The sequence below is a fragment of the Dipteris shenzhenensis genome, chromosome 13 (assembly GCF_047967505.1).
Source record: "Dipteris shenzhenensis isolate YYH24624 ecotype China chromosome 13, Dip_SZ_1.0, whole genome shotgun sequence".
Lineage (NCBI taxonomy): Eukaryota > Viridiplantae > Streptophyta > Polypodiopsida > Gleicheniales > Dipteridaceae > Dipteris > Dipteris shenzhenensis.
The window spans coordinates 18,499,947-18,517,292 of record NC_141608.1 but is presented as its reverse complement, the minus strand read 5'-3'; the positions used below and the strand labels follow the sequence as shown (position 1 = coordinate 18,517,292).

The 17,346-nt window shown below is 44.9% G+C and overlaps 1 protein-coding gene across 2 annotated transcripts in view; it reads right to left on the bottom strand.

Moving 5' to 3' along the window:
* The window catches only part of LOC147895118 (DNAJ heat shock N-terminal domain-containing protein), an 88,046-nt gene that overhangs the window by 55,506 nt on the left and 15,194 nt on the right, over positions 1–17,346 (bottom strand). For both annotated transcript variants that reach the window (XM_087384260.1, XM_087384261.1), the window contains exon 3: positions 14,793–14,841. In XM_087384260.1, the coding sequence (XP_087240386.1) occupies positions 14,793–14,841 (49 nt within the window). The remainder of the gene's footprint in view (positions 1–14,792; positions 14,842–17,346) is intronic.

Below are 17,346 nucleotides of genomic sequence, written 5' to 3'. Positions count from 1 at the left end.
TAGAAGAAGAAGATGGAGGACACCAGGTGGGGGGAGAATGGCCAAGAGAGGAGAGGTTGATGAAGCACAATTAGGGAGTTGAAGGGGCCACAAGGGGAAGGAGATAGAAGGCGCCATAGAGGTGGAGATGGAAGGCTGCCAAGAAGGGGAGAGAGTCACCACAGATGGAGGGTTGCTAGGAGGGGAGAGTCACCAAGAGAGAGGGGAGTGGAAAGTGCAAGAAGGGGGCTGAAGGGATGGTGCTATGAGGCGGAGGTGAGTCACCAAGAAAGGGGCTGGAAATTGCTTGAGGGGGGTTGAAAGGAGAGGGTGGTAGCTGCTTTTAGAGAGGAGTTGCTAATATTAGCTTAGCTTAGCTAAAATAGCAGTAGGCCAAGAGAGGTTGTAGGGATAGGGATGGGTGTTAGGTTTAGGAAGGGTTAGTTCCAATTTAGCAAGTTCGAGCTAAATTTAGGAATGTCAAGCTAAATTTAACAAGAGGCTCCCCAAGGTGGTCCATGTGAGAGAGGGTGGATGGGATGTAGAAAGAGGAAGGGAATGACAAGGGATAGAAAGAGAAGGATGGAAGTAGAGGGAAATGATGGGAGCACAAAGGTTGGAAAGAGGAGGTGGGTATAGAGAGAGGGGCCCACGGGTGGAAAGAGAAGGTTGGATGTAGAGAGAGGATGAGTGACGGGGGTGACAAGGGGTGAAAAGAGAAGGTGAAATGTAAGAGAGAAGGTCGGAAGGTGGAGTGACAAGGGGTGGAAAGAGAAGGTCATACGTAGAGAGAGAGGGGGAGTGACAAAGGGTGGAAAGAGAAGGTCAGATGTAGAGAGAGAGGGGGAGTGACAAGGGGTGAAAAGAGAAGGTGCGATGTAAGAGAGGAGGTGGAGTGACAAGGGGTGGAAAAAGAAGGCCCCATGTAGAGCGAGAGGGGAATGACAAGGGTTGGAAAGAGAAGGTGCCATGTAAAAGCGAGAAGGTGGAGTGACAAGGGGTGGAAAGAGAAGGCCACATGTAGAGAGAGAGAGAGAGGGGGGTGACAAGGGGTGGAAAGAGAAGGTGCCATGTAAGAGAGAGAAGGTGGAGTGACAAGGCGTGAAAGAGAAGGCCCCATGTAGAGAGAGAAGGGGGTGATAAGGGTGGAAAGAGAAGGTGCTTTTGTAAGAGAGAGGTGAAGTGACAAGGGGTGGAAAGAGAAGGCCCCATGTAGAGAGAGAGGGGAGGTGACAAGGGGTGGAAAGAGAAGGTGCCATGTAAGAGAGAAGGTGGAGTGACAAGGGGTGGAAAGAGAAGGCCCCATGTAGAGAGAGAGGGTGAAAAGGGGTGGAAAGAGAAGGGTCAATGTAGAGAGAGTGGGGGGAGTGACAAGGGGTGGGGAGAGAAGGTGAAATGTAAGAGAAACAAAGAAAGAAAGATATATTAACGTCCACGGGAGACCTCACGAGCCTATGGGACAAAGTGCACAGAAACGCAAACTCATACAAGCCTCAGTGGGCTGAAGCAAAGAGTACGCTAGGACCCTTGCTGAGTACTAGTCTATGCTAACAGAATCATAATCATATCAATCAATCTATCCAGGTGCTAAGATGAAACCGAAGCCTGGTACAGTGATGGCTCTCTGGTGGGCTGCAAAAATGTCTCGTATCTGCGTCTGTTGAGCTGTCTCGCGCTGCAGTGGGGGGCGCGGTCTCCTCGCTCTCTAGACTCTCTGGGCTATGTCTAGAGTGACCCCTCGTCTCTGTCGATCTCCCCTGAGGAAAGTTGTGATAGGTCGGACCTCAATAGAGTGTACTCTGGGGGCTCTCTATCGCACATGTGGCCTCTGCGCCCCTCTCTCAGCGGTACTGTGCCGGCTGCTCATCCAAACTACTCTCATATCAACTAGCTCCTCTTCCTCCACTCCACTGTGTCCGACGGCTAACTCAAATGTATAGAAGTCTGTGACGTGCCGCTGTGCTTGGTCACCCTCTATGTCCTGTAGTAGTCTGACCATCCCTTGCTGCTCTTTGATCTGTCGTAGAAGCACCTCCCTATGTCGCCGCATCTCCATTAAATAAAGCCCGATACAGACTTGGTCATGGAAATGGATCAGTCGTGACAAAGGACCGAATCCATTCCCCTCTAGGTAGAGACAGTGGTAGTGTCCCCGAATCTCGTAGTAGGCTAGGCAAACACAAAGAAAATGCTCCTCTGTCTTAACTGCCCCCAGCGTACATAGCATGCAGACACGCTGCTCTCTAGGTATACCTGCTTCTCTCCCTGCCTCAATCCTCAGCTGATGGAATGAAACCTGCATCTGACCAATGGCACTCCTCAATGCATGAGATACTCCTCTATTGAAACTGGCCTCTAATCACTCAGAGGGCAGTGGAACTAAACCTTTAATCACTTCAGCACTTATTTACAGCTCACAAAGCATATATCACAACCATTAACCATTGCATGATCACCATTTGGCATTTACCCATTTGTTCACAAACAAAACCACTGAAAAAGGGATGGAGGCTAGAATGCCCCTGCTCAACAAACATAGACAAGTGCACCCGATTGGCCCCAAACACCGTGGCGCCCCTTTCGGTATTTCTTTATATTTCACAGTGAAATGATTACAAGTTGCATCTGGGAGACCTTCCCTGCAACTGAGCACACAGCCCCAATTCACTGAGCCTTCGCAAGGCTTTCAAGCATAGAACACCATCACATAAGTGCACTTAACCCATAGGCTCAACCCAAAGGCATTCTCTTTTCCGAGTGCAATTCCATTGGCTGTCCAGATGCAATCACACTGCACCCCAGCTGCACTCTCTTTGAGTGGTTTCCAAATGGCATTCACAAAGCTTTTTAAAGCTCCAAAATAAAATCAGCAAAGTACCCAACCAAAGAATGACTCATGTAGCACTGCCTGGGCACCTGTGAACCAAGAAAGAGGCGGCACACGAGGCCAACTAATAGCTTATGGCAAAAACAAATTGCAGCAGCAAAATCACAACTCACCAAGCCCTGAAAACTCGAACCAAGTCCTCAATCGCCAAGAGGACATAGTAGCCAATGCCCAATTGCATTCTCAGCCAAAGAGGAGTGCAAAGGCATGAAGCCAATACCCAATTGCATTCTTGGCCAAAGAGGAGTGCAAAGGCATGAAGAAAGAGCATTTACAAGAGCCGACCAGCAAGAATTCCACTGAAAAATGCAAAAAGCACTTCTGTCGCGAAGTGGGAGTCCTTGAGCTCAAAAGAATCATGCTTCAGAGAGGAATGCATTGAGAAGGTTTTGGAGAAGTTTCATCGCCGGAAAGTCCTCCAAAACTGAGAAAAACCAGTCAACCAATGCGTGGGACCACTTGAAATTCAATAGAAAGCTGTAGCTTTGCAAGAGGAGAGGCCCAAGAGGCTGTAGAAGCAAAAAGGTTCAGAAAAAGCCACTTTTACAAATTCGACCAGGAAAAGAAGTGCTCAACTCTGCCCGTTCTAACAAACGCATGGAGGGAAAAGCATATCACTGCGAAGGGGAGGTAGAGGGGAAGCCATCGGGCCAAACGGAAGTCAAGGAATCCAAACCGGTGAGGAGTTATGAAGAAAAACGGAATTCAGCTGAAGGAGGCTGAAAAACCAGTCCAAAATCTCAACAAAGGGAGAAGATGAGAGAGAAAACCACACATGTGAAGTTTAGAAGGCCCAGAAAGGTCCAGGAATGGCAAAGGAGCATGTAGAAGGCACTAGAGCCACTTTAAACTCTAGGGGAGCCACTGAAGGTACATGGCCCTCTAGGGGGCCCATTAAAAATGCCACGTCATCATTTTTCAACAACCACTCTTTTAATTCCTTGGAATGCCTTTGGGCCTAGGGATTAATTACGCTTATGTGCTAGGCACCATGCCGCGTTTAATTACACATTATTAAGCCCACGCTTAGACTTTTAAAACCAAAGTTGTCACGGTCTTGTAGTACATTAAAGTACTTAGAATTTCACGCCCCCATGACATACCCCTCTCTTGAAACAGCAAACCACAGTTTGCTGCCCCAAAACACAGGAGCGAGCATGAAATATAGCATGAAAGAGTATACAAGAAAGCTGCAGCTATAGTATACAGAGACACTGAAAATATGGCTAGGAGAGACATGCATCCATCCATATACACTGCTCAAAATCTATGTGATCCTCGGCGATCAATAGTCAAGATGCATCAATATCATGAAGTCTCACAGCAGAAATACTGTCAACTCAGTATCTCGGATGAAACATACAGTGTCATCAAGCGACCTCATGAAATCACGGTGAGCTCGTTTGTACTGAGGGAGTGGAGGTGCTACCCCCGTCTCGAACACCAGGTAATGCTCCAGACGCTCGCTCTGCTGAACTACCTGTAGGAGCCTGGACCGCAGTCAGCTCTAACTGGAAAGCATCAAGGTAAAGCTGCAATATCCCAGGTGAATCTGCCAGTTCACCTTCATCCATTTTGCATCAAGTGATGGGTAATTTTGAAATTTTACCAAGTAGCGACGGATAACTTTACCCTTGAGCTTTCTATCTCTATGTACTAGAATCTGCTCTGGGACCAGAAATTCATCCTGTTCTTCCACTTCAGGCTGTACATCATCAGGTAAATCCTCGGGAACATCTCCATGATATTGCTTTAACAAGCTCACATGAAAGGCATTATGTATCTTCCAATGCGGAGGCAAATTCAGCTTGTAAGCTACCTCATTTATCTTTTCAGAAACCTAGAAAGGACCATAGTAATGCATGTTCAGCTTTGTTACAACCTTTCCTTGCCTTTCTTATTTTTCAGCCTTGCCTTCTTAAAACGCAGCAAAACCCGATCACCTTCTGTGAATACCAATTCCCTGCGGTGCTTATCTACTGCTCTTTTCTGCTTGTCTTGACTTCTTTGCAAGGCATATTTGATCTTCTTGTAAGCCTCTTCAAGGCTTTCCACAAAATGATCAGCTTCGAAGATTTTCTCTTTTGTATGCAAAATGGGAGGTATCTTCCTGGTACCTTCCACTATTTTAAAAGGTGCTTTACCTGTGGATGTGTGCACCGTATTATTGTAAGCATATTCCAGCAAAGGCAAATAATGCTCCCATTTGCTTTTGTGGTCTGAGACATAGCATTTAAACATATCCAAAATGGTAGAGTTTTCCTGCTCCGATTGTCCATCAGACTGAGGGTGAAAAGACGATGAAAATTTCAGCGTAGTGCCCATATTTTCAAACAGGCCTCTCCAAAAGAGGCTGGTCATCCTCGGATCTCTATCACTGATTATGGATTCAGGTATCCCATGATACTTGAAGACATGCTGCAGAAACAATTTGGCCATTTGATCTGCTGTAATTTTCTTTCTTACTGACACAAAGTGGGCTTGTTTGCTAAACTTGCAAATTATTGTCCACAATCCATCATGTCCAGTAGGAGTATGTGGAAGATCAAACACAAAATCCATAGCTGTGCTTTGCCATGGTCTATCCGGAATTGGCAAAGGGTGTAACAACCCAGGTGCCTTTTGCCTGTCAAACTTTACTTTCTGACAAACCATGCATGTTCTCACATATTCTTCCACATCTTTCCTCAAAGATGGCCAATAAAGTATTGCTCCACTGCTGTGATTGTTGCTGTAATTCCCCTATGTCCTGCATATGGAGGAGCATGACTTTCCATTATGACTGTCTGTCGCATCTGATCAGTGACACAAGGTCGTCCATGCATCAGAATGAAACCCTCTTTCAACATATAGTGATCATGCCTTTGACCATCAGAAAGCTGATCATAAATAGTTGAAAAATCAGCATCATTAACATACTGATCTTTCATCACATCTAACACATTGTTGTAAGCAATGCTCACTGCTGAAACACTGGGTTTCTTGGAGATTGCTTCAGGCTGTGGTTTCCTGAAAAGTGCATCAACCATGACATTTTTGTTACCCGGCACATGTACAATTTGAAAATGAAACATTGAGAGGAAGTTAGCCCATCTCATGTGCTTTTCAAATAATTTTCTGTGCGTGAGAAAATATCTAAGTGACTGATGATCTGTCTGCACATAAAAATCAGCTCCAAGAAGGTAATGTTTCCATGTGGTCAAGGCATGTATCACTACTAACATTTCCTTCTCGTATGTCTACAAGTACAATTCAGCATCTTTGAGAACTCTACTCTCATATGCAACCACTCTGCCATCTTGCATCAAAGTGCCTCCTATGCTATTCCCACATGCATCAATTACAGCAAAGGGTTTTGCAAGATCTGGCAAGATAATAACGGGTTCAGAACACAACTTTTGCTTCAGCTCTTCAAAAGCTGCATTTTCCTTTGCTCCCCACCGAAACGGTACAGCTTTCTTCTGTAAAGCCAAGGGAGAAGCAATTTCTGCAAAGTACTTTATAAACCTCCGATAGTATGAACACAACCCAAGGAAGCTTCTGACTTCATGCAGATTTTTCAGAATTGGCCAACTCCTTATGGCCTCAACTTTTGCAGGATCCATCTTGACTCCATTCTTTGACACTATATGACTAACAAAATGAATCTCATGCATAAAGAACTCACTTTTCTTGGTGTTTATTAACAGCTTGTATCTTTTCAACTCTTGAAACACAATAGTGAGGTGTTTCCTGTGCTCCTGCTCATTTTTAGAGAACACAATGATGTCATCAAAGAAAGTGCCCCCACAAACTTTCTGTGTGCTCTAAAAATTATGTCCATCATTCTATTGAAAGTGGCAGGTGCATTAGTCAAACCAAAAGGCATCACAAGTAACTCATATAAGCCAAATGAAGTGCGCAAGGCAGTCTTGTAGACATCTTTAAGCCATATCCTTATCTGATGGTATCCACTTTTAAGCGCTATACGACTAAACATTGAGGAACCTTCCAACCGATCCAATATATCATCAATGCGTGGAATTGGAAAACGGTTCTTAATTGTGACTTTATTCAAAGCCCTGTAATCAATACACATTCTCCAACTGCCATCCTTCTTTTGCACAAGCAACACAGGGAACAGTAAGGAGAATTACTTAGCTGTATTAATTCCTTTTCCAAGAGTTCCTTCACTTGTGACATTATCTCTTCCTGTTGTGCCTTACTGACACAATAGGGAGGTATATTAGGCGGTGAGCTTCCTGGAATTATATCAATTTAATGATCCTCGAGCCTCTTGGAAGGTAATTCTTGAGGAATGCATTTGAGAAACAATCCTGAAAATCTGAAATAAAAGCAGTCCTTTCTCTATCTAAAGCAGAAAGAGTAGAGCCTTCTTGAACTGGTTGGCTGTCCTCTTTGACAAAATCAAGTATGCTGAAATATGACGCTTTATTACATTGGAAATACAAGAAGCTGAAACTACAGGGATGGACTCCCCTTTCAACTTTACATCAAGTACATGATTTTTGCCTCTATGAGTTAAAGAAATCTTCTTGTTTCTCATCTGCACATCAGCCCCACCCTGTACATCCAAGGCATCCCAAGCAAAGCATCACACTCTGGCAAAGGCATAATGTAGAAGTCCTCTGCATCCTGATATCCATGGATATGCATCCTCAACTTGCCAATGATAGGAGTGACAGGTGTGTTGAGTTCAAGGTTGGCCATATCACACATGCCGGATGGCCCCATTTCCTCAGGCTTGATGTCAAGCCTTCCTGCCATATCAGGAGTTATGAAATTTGCCTTTGCCCCAGAATCAAAGAAAAACAAACAATTCTGATTTCTGATTTTTCCCCATGCTCTGCATATCTCAGTCTTTTTCATTTCCTATTCATCATGTGCATGTGGCAAACTCCCAATCACATCTGGAAGAAGTCCTGTGGAAGGCTTAGGCCTTTTGCCCTTCCGATCAGCCTGTTTATCACCATTCTTATCATCATCTGACCTGTCTCTTTTCTTGGATGGGCAATCATAAGAGTGGTGTCCCTCTCCTTTGCATATAAAACATTTGTTTTGCTCCATGAGTGACTTTTTCTCTTCATCAGATAACTTGGTACGGGGCTGTCTATTAGGCGGTACGGGGCTGTTTATTAGGCTGTCCACGCCTTTGACCAGCTTTGAATTGGGCTTTTCCTCCCTTTTGAAACGGTCGTTTGCCATAATTTTTATTTTCAGATTTGATGTCCTTATCCTAGTGTTTGGCAGCCCGTTTGTTGTCTTCTTTCTTGCTGTCCATAAAGCCCAAATTCTTCTCCTGCATCCATGCATATGCTATCCTTGCATTCTCAATTAATTGAGTCATAGAACCGACCTTGGTTTTGATGAAATAATCACGTAGCTCACTAGGCAATCAACAACAGTACCTCTCTATTTGCTCTTTCAAAGAAACATGCCTGTAAGAGCTCAATGGCAGTAAACCTCTGGGTGTAATCATCAAGATTCTTGCAAAGTTTGTATGACAAGTCATGCCAGTGTGAAAGTACTTCAACTTTAAAAGTTGGAGTAAGCCAAGTAGAAGAGAACACTTGCTTAAATTCCAACCAGGTAGCAAGTGCATCTCCATGAAGCATAAGGTTGGTGTACCACTTAAGTGCATTGCCTTTCAAAAATGTGGCAACCTTCCTCATCTTGGATGCTTCTGTAAACAAACCCCTAAGAAATGCAGCATCAAACTATTGAAGGAATGTGAGGGCTTTGTACCTGTCCTGTACTCCATTATATGTCTCAAACTTGACATGAGAACCACCATCCTTAAATTCTTTATATACATTTGATATTGGCTGTCCCAAAGATGGCTGTATTTTTGCAGCATTCCCTTCACTAGGGAGAGCCATGCTTGGCTGAACATTAGGCATGGGAGCATATGCTGTGGCTTGCATGCCTGGCTGCATTCCCACATTGTCATACATGGCTTGCTTTCTATGCCCAATTGGCGGTGAAATCAACATAGCATCAAAGATAGAATCTGTACCAAAATATTCAGGTTGCTGCCTCAAATATGGCTGAGGTGGCTGAGCCACATTTATGGACTGCACATCATTATTTTGAGGAGTAGAAGTACCCAAACCAAGGCCTTGTGCTGGCTGCTCATACTGTTGCACTGGCTGTACTTTTTGTACCTCTTTCTCAAGTGCTCTTTTGGGGGATTCCTCTCTCTTGGATGTCACTTTCTGAGTCATTTTTTATGGCTGTCCCTCATGGGAAACTAATGCATGAGTATGCGGTCCGCCATGAGAAGCTGATGCATGTGTGTACTAACTCTTTCCATGCTTGTGCTTTCTTGATTTCTTATTCTTTTTGGCATTTGTTTGCACAATCTGAGCCAAATTTTGAGTCAGCTGAGTCAAAGCAGTCACTTCACTTGCAAGTTGTGCATTCAACATAGTAGCATCATCTGATTCACTCCTAGAACTAGCATCACCGTTGAGCTCAGTTGTAGCTTCATGTGTGGCCTGCTCAAAAGGCATTTGTTGTGCTCCCTGCAGTTGTACACTAGCTGGATCATTAAGGCTTTCCTGCCTTCTCCTTTGAGGAGTTGTGGAGCTCTCTTGCTCATGGGTACTCACCATGTTTATGGTTGTAATATTCAGCTGTCAAAAAGTGTAGCAAAGATATCCTTCCACCAAACTATCGAGGCCCACCTCTTGAGGAAGAATGTGTGGTATCCTAGCAATGGAACCAATGAAACCGACCTCTAATCACTCAGAGGGCAGTGGAACTAAAACTTTAATCACTTCAGCACTTATTTACAGCTCACAAAGCATACATCACAACCATTAACCATTGCATGATCACCATTTGGCATTTACCCATTTGTTCACAAACAAAACCACTGAAAAAGGGATGAAGGCTAGAATGCCCCTGCTCATCAAACATAGACAAGTGCACCCGATTGGCCCCAAACACCGTGGTGCCTCTTTCGGTATTTCTTTATATTTCACAGTGAAATGATTACAAGTTGCATCTGGGAGACCTTCCCTGCAACTGAGTACGTAGCCCCAATTCACTAAGCCTTCATCAGGCTTTCAAGCATAGAACACCATTACATAAGTGCACTTAACCCATAGGCTCAACCCAAAGGCATTCTCTTTTCCGAGTGCAATTCCATTGGCTGTCCAGGTGCAATCACACACTGCACCCCAGCTGTACTTTCTTTGAGTGGTTTCCAGATGGCATTCACAAAGCTTTTCAAAGCTCCAAAATAAAATCAGCAAAGTACCCAACCAAAGAATGACTCATGTAGCACTGCCTGGGCACCTGTGAACCAAGAAAGAGGCGGCACACGAGGCCAACCAATAGCTTATGGCAAAAAGAAATTGCAGCAGCAAAATCACAACTCACCAAGCCCTAAAAACTCGAACCAAGTCCTCAATCGCCAAGAGGACACAGTAGCCAATGCCCAATTGCATTCTCAGCCAAGTGCAAAGGCATGAAGAAACAGCATTTACAAGAGCTGACCAGCAAGAATTCCACTGAAAAATGCGAAAAGAAACACTTCTATCGCGAAGAAGTGGGTCCAGGAATGGCAAAGGAGCATGTAGAAGGCACTAGAGCCACCTGGAACTCTAGAGGGGCCACTAAAGGTACATGGCCCTCTAGGGGGCCCATTAAAAATGCCACGTCATCATTTTCCAACAACCACTCTTTTAATTCCTTGGAATGCCTTTGGGCCTAGGGATTAATTACGCTTATGTGCTAGGCACCATGCCGCGTTTAATTACACATTATTAAGCCCACGCTTGGACTTTTAAAACCAAAGTTGTCATGGTCTTGTAGTACATTAAAGTACTTAGAATTTCACGACCCCGTGACATCTAACCTCGAGATACTGGGGTCTGATAATGAATCCCTCCTCTGATACTCTCAGGAAGTGGTCGCGACGATGAAACTCGGTCTTGGTAGGGAGCTCTTGGTCCTTGCCCCAAGTTTGGGATGTGTGAAGCTGCAGGAGGTATAGCCGTATGATACCGTTGATCTCATCTCGCGGGATCGACTCATGAGGTGCATCCATGTTGTACTGAAAGGGGGGAAGCCTATCCATCTGGATACCGTGCCTAGCAAGCCATGTAGATATGCATGCATACCATGTGTCTGTCCCGCTCTTTGCGAGTCGTCTAGATGACTCTAGGGCCAACCTCGGAAGTCTCCAATGGGGTAAGTCCCACACTTTGTGGATGAAAGTCACTGTCTGAAAGATGGCATCAACCTAGAGAGGTATCATGGCAAACTCTGCCTGTACTATCTCATGTGGAACAGAGGGCTTACATCAGATCATCTTGGATCCCATCGTCACCTGTAGCCGCTCGAAGCTCCTCCAGTCTGTCCTCGGAAGATCGCACCCCCAGAAAGGTGCTACATACATGACAGTCGGCCGCACTAGTGTGTCGAAAAGCCAACCCTTTGTCGGTGGATCTTGGAAGTGCGCTTGGAAACATTGCCGCTCTAGTCTAGCCAAAGCACTATGTCCTCTGTGAGTCGTACCTGGGCTGCATGTTTCATCGTGAAGATGGGTCCTGTGAAGACTGCTCCCAAATATGTGTATGACTGCACTATCTCCACTGGTTCACACGATAGGTGAAAGTGAGTCAGTTAGTCACTGCTCGTGAGGTGTTGAAGATCATAACCTTAGTTTTCCCAACGTTGACCGTCAGATCTCTCTCTCTGCAAAACACCTCTAAAGCCTCCAGATCTCTTTGCAATCCCTCCGTTGAAGAGGATATAAGGACTATATCATCAACATATAACAATATTTATACGAGGAGATCCCCTAGTAATGAGCCCTCGCCACCTAGGCGATCTATGAAAGATGTGATCTCATCAATGTAGAGTCCAAAGAGAGTCGGTGAGAGCGGGCAGCCCTGCTTCACCCCAATGGTGCTCTCGACCCAATCCGATAGGCCGCCTGGGGCACGGACCCTACCTCTGACTGACTCATATAAGCTTATCACACCCCAAATCAACATCTCTGGGATCTGCATCTCCTGTAGTCTCCTAATCATGCGGGATCGTGGAACAGTGTCGAAGGCCTTTCGAAAGTCTACGAAGCATGTGTAGACTCTCTGATGTCTGGACCTCGCCTCCTCAATGATAGCCCTCGGAGTAAAGATGTGGTCTAGAGTAGAGTGTTGCCTCCTGAATCCTACCTGTCCTAGTGCTCGTTGCTCCCATGCCTCTGTATGACTGTTGATCTCTTTCTCTAGTACCGATCCATAGATCTTGGCCAGTGTGTGGCCAATCATGAGGGTGCGATAGTTCCCGGTGTCCATGAGGTCTCCTGCTTTGTGTATCGGAACGATAGTAGTGGTGCTCCATGCTGGTGGGAAGCCATGACAAACTCCAAGGTTAAACATATGTGCAAGGATCGGTGCTAGGACCTCCTGCCCATGTGCGAAGTGCTCTGTCCAAAGGCCTTCGTGATCCTGTGCTTTCACGGGTTTTGAGGCATCTTCCCATCTCATACCCGTGAAGATCGGATCGTAGGAAAGGATCTAGTGGCAGCATCTTGTATCACTGTGACAAGGGTGGCTGAGGCATGGGCGAGGTCTAAATCAGCCTCCAATAAGGCCAGAAGCTCTCTGGCTAAGTGACACACATACACTGGATCAAGGGCACGGTCAAAGTGGATCTGGGTACGGGTAGCGATAGGAACTATCCCTGTGCCTGGTGTAGTAGCAAGAACATCGAAGGCCAGATATGAGTGGTCGGCAGCTCCAAGGGGGGGGGGGGTATGGTGAGGTCATGTATCCGTGAGACAAAAGCCAATGGGCCCAATAGGTAGTCCACTGTGCTAGTCCCGCCTCCATGTGGGAAGCATGTGAATCCCTCAAATGATGGCCATCTCTGAAGGCCATTGTAGACCGATGGGTCTATGAGACTGTGAAAATTTGATACAATGAGCTGTGGTAGAGGAGCTACTAAACGAGCATCCACACCAATGCAGAATGCAAAAAATGCAAAATGGCAGTACTAAGTCCTAAGTACAACATAGTCATGTCGATAGTCGACTATATATATCAATCTCAGCATCATCATTAACATCATCAACATCATCATCATCATCATCATCATCATCATCATCATCATCAGCAGTAGCAGCAGGACATCAGGATGGATGAGGCAATGGAGGCATGATGTCGGCAATAAAGTGTTGTCGGCCCCTCAAAGGTGCAGTCCTAGTACGTCTCCTGGTCGTAGCTCTGCGTCTAACTAGGGCCACTGTGACCCCCATCGATCGGGCTCCGACTCTAAACAAGGAGGGGATGTCCTCAAGTATGATCTGTGTGTCAACCCTCTGTCTCAGCTGTCGGGTCACAGGCTCCGGGTCATGGTCATGTCGAGGTCTCGTCTCGTGGGGGGAAAGAGAAGGTCTATGGTAGAGAGAGACGGGGAGAGACAAGGGGTGGAAAGAGAAGGTGCTATGTTAGAGAGAGAAGGTGAAAAGACAACACGCTTGATTTGGATGAAGTCGGAAGATAATTTGAATGACAGGAAACGAATGCAAATGGTATATACAAGCGTGGGAGGGAATTTCCTCACTGAAGATGGTACTTCTTTACTCGTGACCCCATTCACTGGGGCATGTAGGAGCTGGCCCTAAACTCCTCCACTTGGAATAAGCTTGGCTGTGAAAAATGGGCCTGTCCAACCACTGACAAATTTAGGTTTGTGTTTGAGAAACTTAGTTGAATACAACAGTACCAAATCACCAACTTTGAACTCTCTTTTCCTGAGGTTCCTATCATGCCATGCTTTCTATCTCTTCTGCCCCACCTCTTGAGCGAAGACTGCCTCACGTTAATGCTCTTCCAGTGCTTCAAGATCCCATAGGCATTCAATAGTGCAGGCTTCTAAGTTGTCATCCATCTCTGCCAGCACCCGGTTGGTATCCATATGGAATTCACAAGGCATAACTGCCTCTAGGCCACTAAGGGATTCCTACCAATGGGGATTAACGTGGACCAACCACTGGAATCTCATTGTGGAGGAATTAAGGACAGGATGCGATTGTATGTGGGCTTCAAACACAGGCCAAGACCTTTGGTCTCGTCCGTTCCTATCTTTAGAGGGGACGACTTGATGGTTTTGTTGGTCCCTTGGGCGACTTGGACCAGAAATCGTACCAATGTTCCAGGTTGGATTGAGTCAATTGTTCACATATGAGCAATCATGGCACGCAAGACACTTCGAAGCTATCTTAGGTCAAGTACCATTTCATCAGGGAGGTACTTGAGGACAAGCGCAAAGATCTTGTCAAGGTTCATAAAGATTAACGAAGAGGCTACCTAGTAAGCTATTTGAGCTTTGCCATGTATTGATGGGCATTGGATAGTACGCTCACTGGATGTTCTCCCTTAAAGGAACATTGGCCTTTAAGTGGGACGTTATGGGGGTTAAAGGACACTGTGTCTTAACCCTAGTTATGTACAATACCCAAACACTTTTATATATATGGATGCCATAGAAGATTAGGGTGTTTTGTACCCACCAAAACTTGCGTGGCTCTCTTCTGGCTCTCTCTCTTTCTCACCCAGAGCACCTAGAGCATCCTATTAGTTAAGACCCTGATAGTCAAGGGCCTGTGCTTGGTACTCAAGAGCAAGAGCTTTAAATTTTCCATGTAAAAGAGATTTTGAAATAAATAATGTATTTTGTATTAGTCAAGACCCTCTAGAAAGGGCCTGTCCTTGTTGGTACTAAGAGCAAGAGCTTTAAATATTCAATGTAAAAGAAAATTTAGAATAAAATAATGTATTTTGTATTGGTCACTTTGATCGATGATGTGATTATTAGGAAGTATTAAATGTGTTAGAAGTGAATAAGTAGATGATGTATGTATAAATTTCTCATTAGAAATAAATAATTATACGATTTATGAACTTACCTGTAAAATGTCTGATGTGATGTCCCCATTTTCTCCCTTATGCAATTTCCTGAAAGAGCACACAAAGAGTTCAAATTACGTGTAGAATACTCGAACTCTCACAATTTGCAATCAAGCCTCATATTGATTAGGGCTTGCAATTAGAGATGCTTCTACTATCTCATCATGTTGATTGCTCTTGTCAAGAGCAATTTAAAGATTTGCATAGCATCACTCTTTACTAATCTTCTTATGGACAAATTCAAGCCATAAAAAGTGACATCTATAATAAAATAACAATAAGTTAGACAGCCGTGTTAGATGGTGCACCTCCTATATATATTCCATCCATTAAAAAAACACACCGTGTTAGATGGTGCACCTCCTATATATATTCCATCCATTAAAAAACACACCGGTCTGGAGTATTAGCTTAGATTCAAACTCTTCAGTATATCTTGCTTTTGAATGATCTCATTCAGCTTAAGTAAACAATGTTTCAAATGCAAGGATATGGAAGCACAAAGTTCAGGCTGCCTCCTGCTGCCCTCAATCTCCCCATCCCCTGCAACCCATCCCATCCCTCTCCATCCTACCACCCTACCCCTCTCCACCACCCCTCTCCATCCTAGTCATGACTAAGTTCATTCTCTGCCAAACCAACTCACAAGCATCCGAGTGCAAAATCTCTACCCAGCCATAATGCATGAATCAAGACGTCTACGATGTTCATGAACACCCACCTTAGGCAACCATTTCAAAACCATACATGCATTTCAGTCATAGTGTGTGAATTCATGCTCCCATGTCTCTAGAACGGCATTGCTATAATTATCTGCTTCCTAAGATTGAAGCCCCTTCCCATACATTTAATCACTGAAGTCCCTTTTGGGTCTTCCACTAAATCACTAACCATACTCTTACCCCTAGGCACTTACCCCTAGGAGCATGATTAATGAATTAACCCATCAAATGCGCATGGGCGCATTAAAGCCTTCTAGTTGTCTTGAACCACGATCATCAAAGACCTTGATAGCTAAGTGCTTGACCAAATCCTTACAGCCCATCAAAACAAACTATTATTTACATTCATATACATCACTTTGCATTCAGATGACCTTGTGGATTGTGAGAACTGTGGACGAAATCATTGTCTTTTTAGTAGCAGTTTTGGCCCACTCAAAGAATTCCTTGGCACCATGTGGCCACTTTCCTTCCCGAGGCCCACAAACATAGAGATCAGCTCATATGAGCATACAACAGAGCACAAGAGGGACCAACTGAACCCAACCAGAGCCCGATCATAGATTTTTTCTCTGATGACCCGCGCCTAGGACAGCGGGGGACCAAATATAGCAAAGAGCTAGAGTGCACGACTCGACAGACCCAACCTTGGGTGCACAATCACATGAGGATTGCAAACATATCCACCCTTTTCAACGTGGGGACACAGACCACTAAAGCGATGATAGCACTTGTCATGGAACTATAGAGGAGGAGGGATGGGCCTGGACAGGCCGAGCATCAACAACAATCCATTAGTCATTTTCTTTCTCAATGCTAGCCCTCACCAGATCCAGAGCCACCGCTAGACGAGATGGAAAGCTGACCAATTGCTAGACGACTAGGGGCTCCCCCTCGATGTGTCCCCTTTTGGGTTTTCCCTCTCTCACAAATAGCACGATGTATTTTTTTCTCTCATCACAGACATCACCCTTGGGTATGGATGCCCGTTTAGTGGCCCCACCCTTAGCTTTCATTGTATCCCTTCGGTCTTTCATAGGCGTTAATTAACTTTCTTTCTTCTTTCTAAGGACTTTTTGTCAAGGACCCATCCGAGATCATGCTACATTCTAACTGAAATGTAATAATCCTTCCCTCGTCAAGCACTAGTGTCCTAATCTAGGAATGCTCTCCATATCTAGTAAACGGATTCCCACGTAGCCTCACATAAAGGAAACCATACCATGCAATCAATATCATAGGTATCTTCCAGTTCCAAACAATCATTTCTTCCCGGTCTAGGATTCTTGTTGGCTTGTGGTCTGCATTTTCATGATAATTCCATCAAACATCTTGAGTGCAAAAATCGTTTTAACAGAGATAGGAAACACTTCATGGGACCGTCCTGTTATAATTGTGCCTAGGATTGTTCCTCTTGAGTGCAGGAATGCGCCAATGCAAACAGATCATCAATCGGAGGCAACGAGTGAAAGTTATAAGATTTAGTGCGAAAATTAGCCCACATGGGGGTGCAAATTAACCGAGTGTTAGGGATGCCGTAATGGGCTGGAAAAATACCCCGTGGCGTGGTGTTTCCCTGTGTGAAAGACTTGGTTTAAATTGGGTTCAATTTGAGTCCCAAATGGGCGCGTTATGGTTGGTTAAAGGAGGGGTAAAATATGGCCTTTTTTGGGGGGTCTTTGGGCTTAAGTGTCTGTGTAAATGTACTTTAGACTTTAAGTCTATGTGTGAATGGACCTTAGGTGAAAGTGGATTAACACTAACTGAGTTGGGCTAACTACTCATTAGTTCAACCGGTTCAATTCACCTAACTAAGTGAGCCTAACTAAGT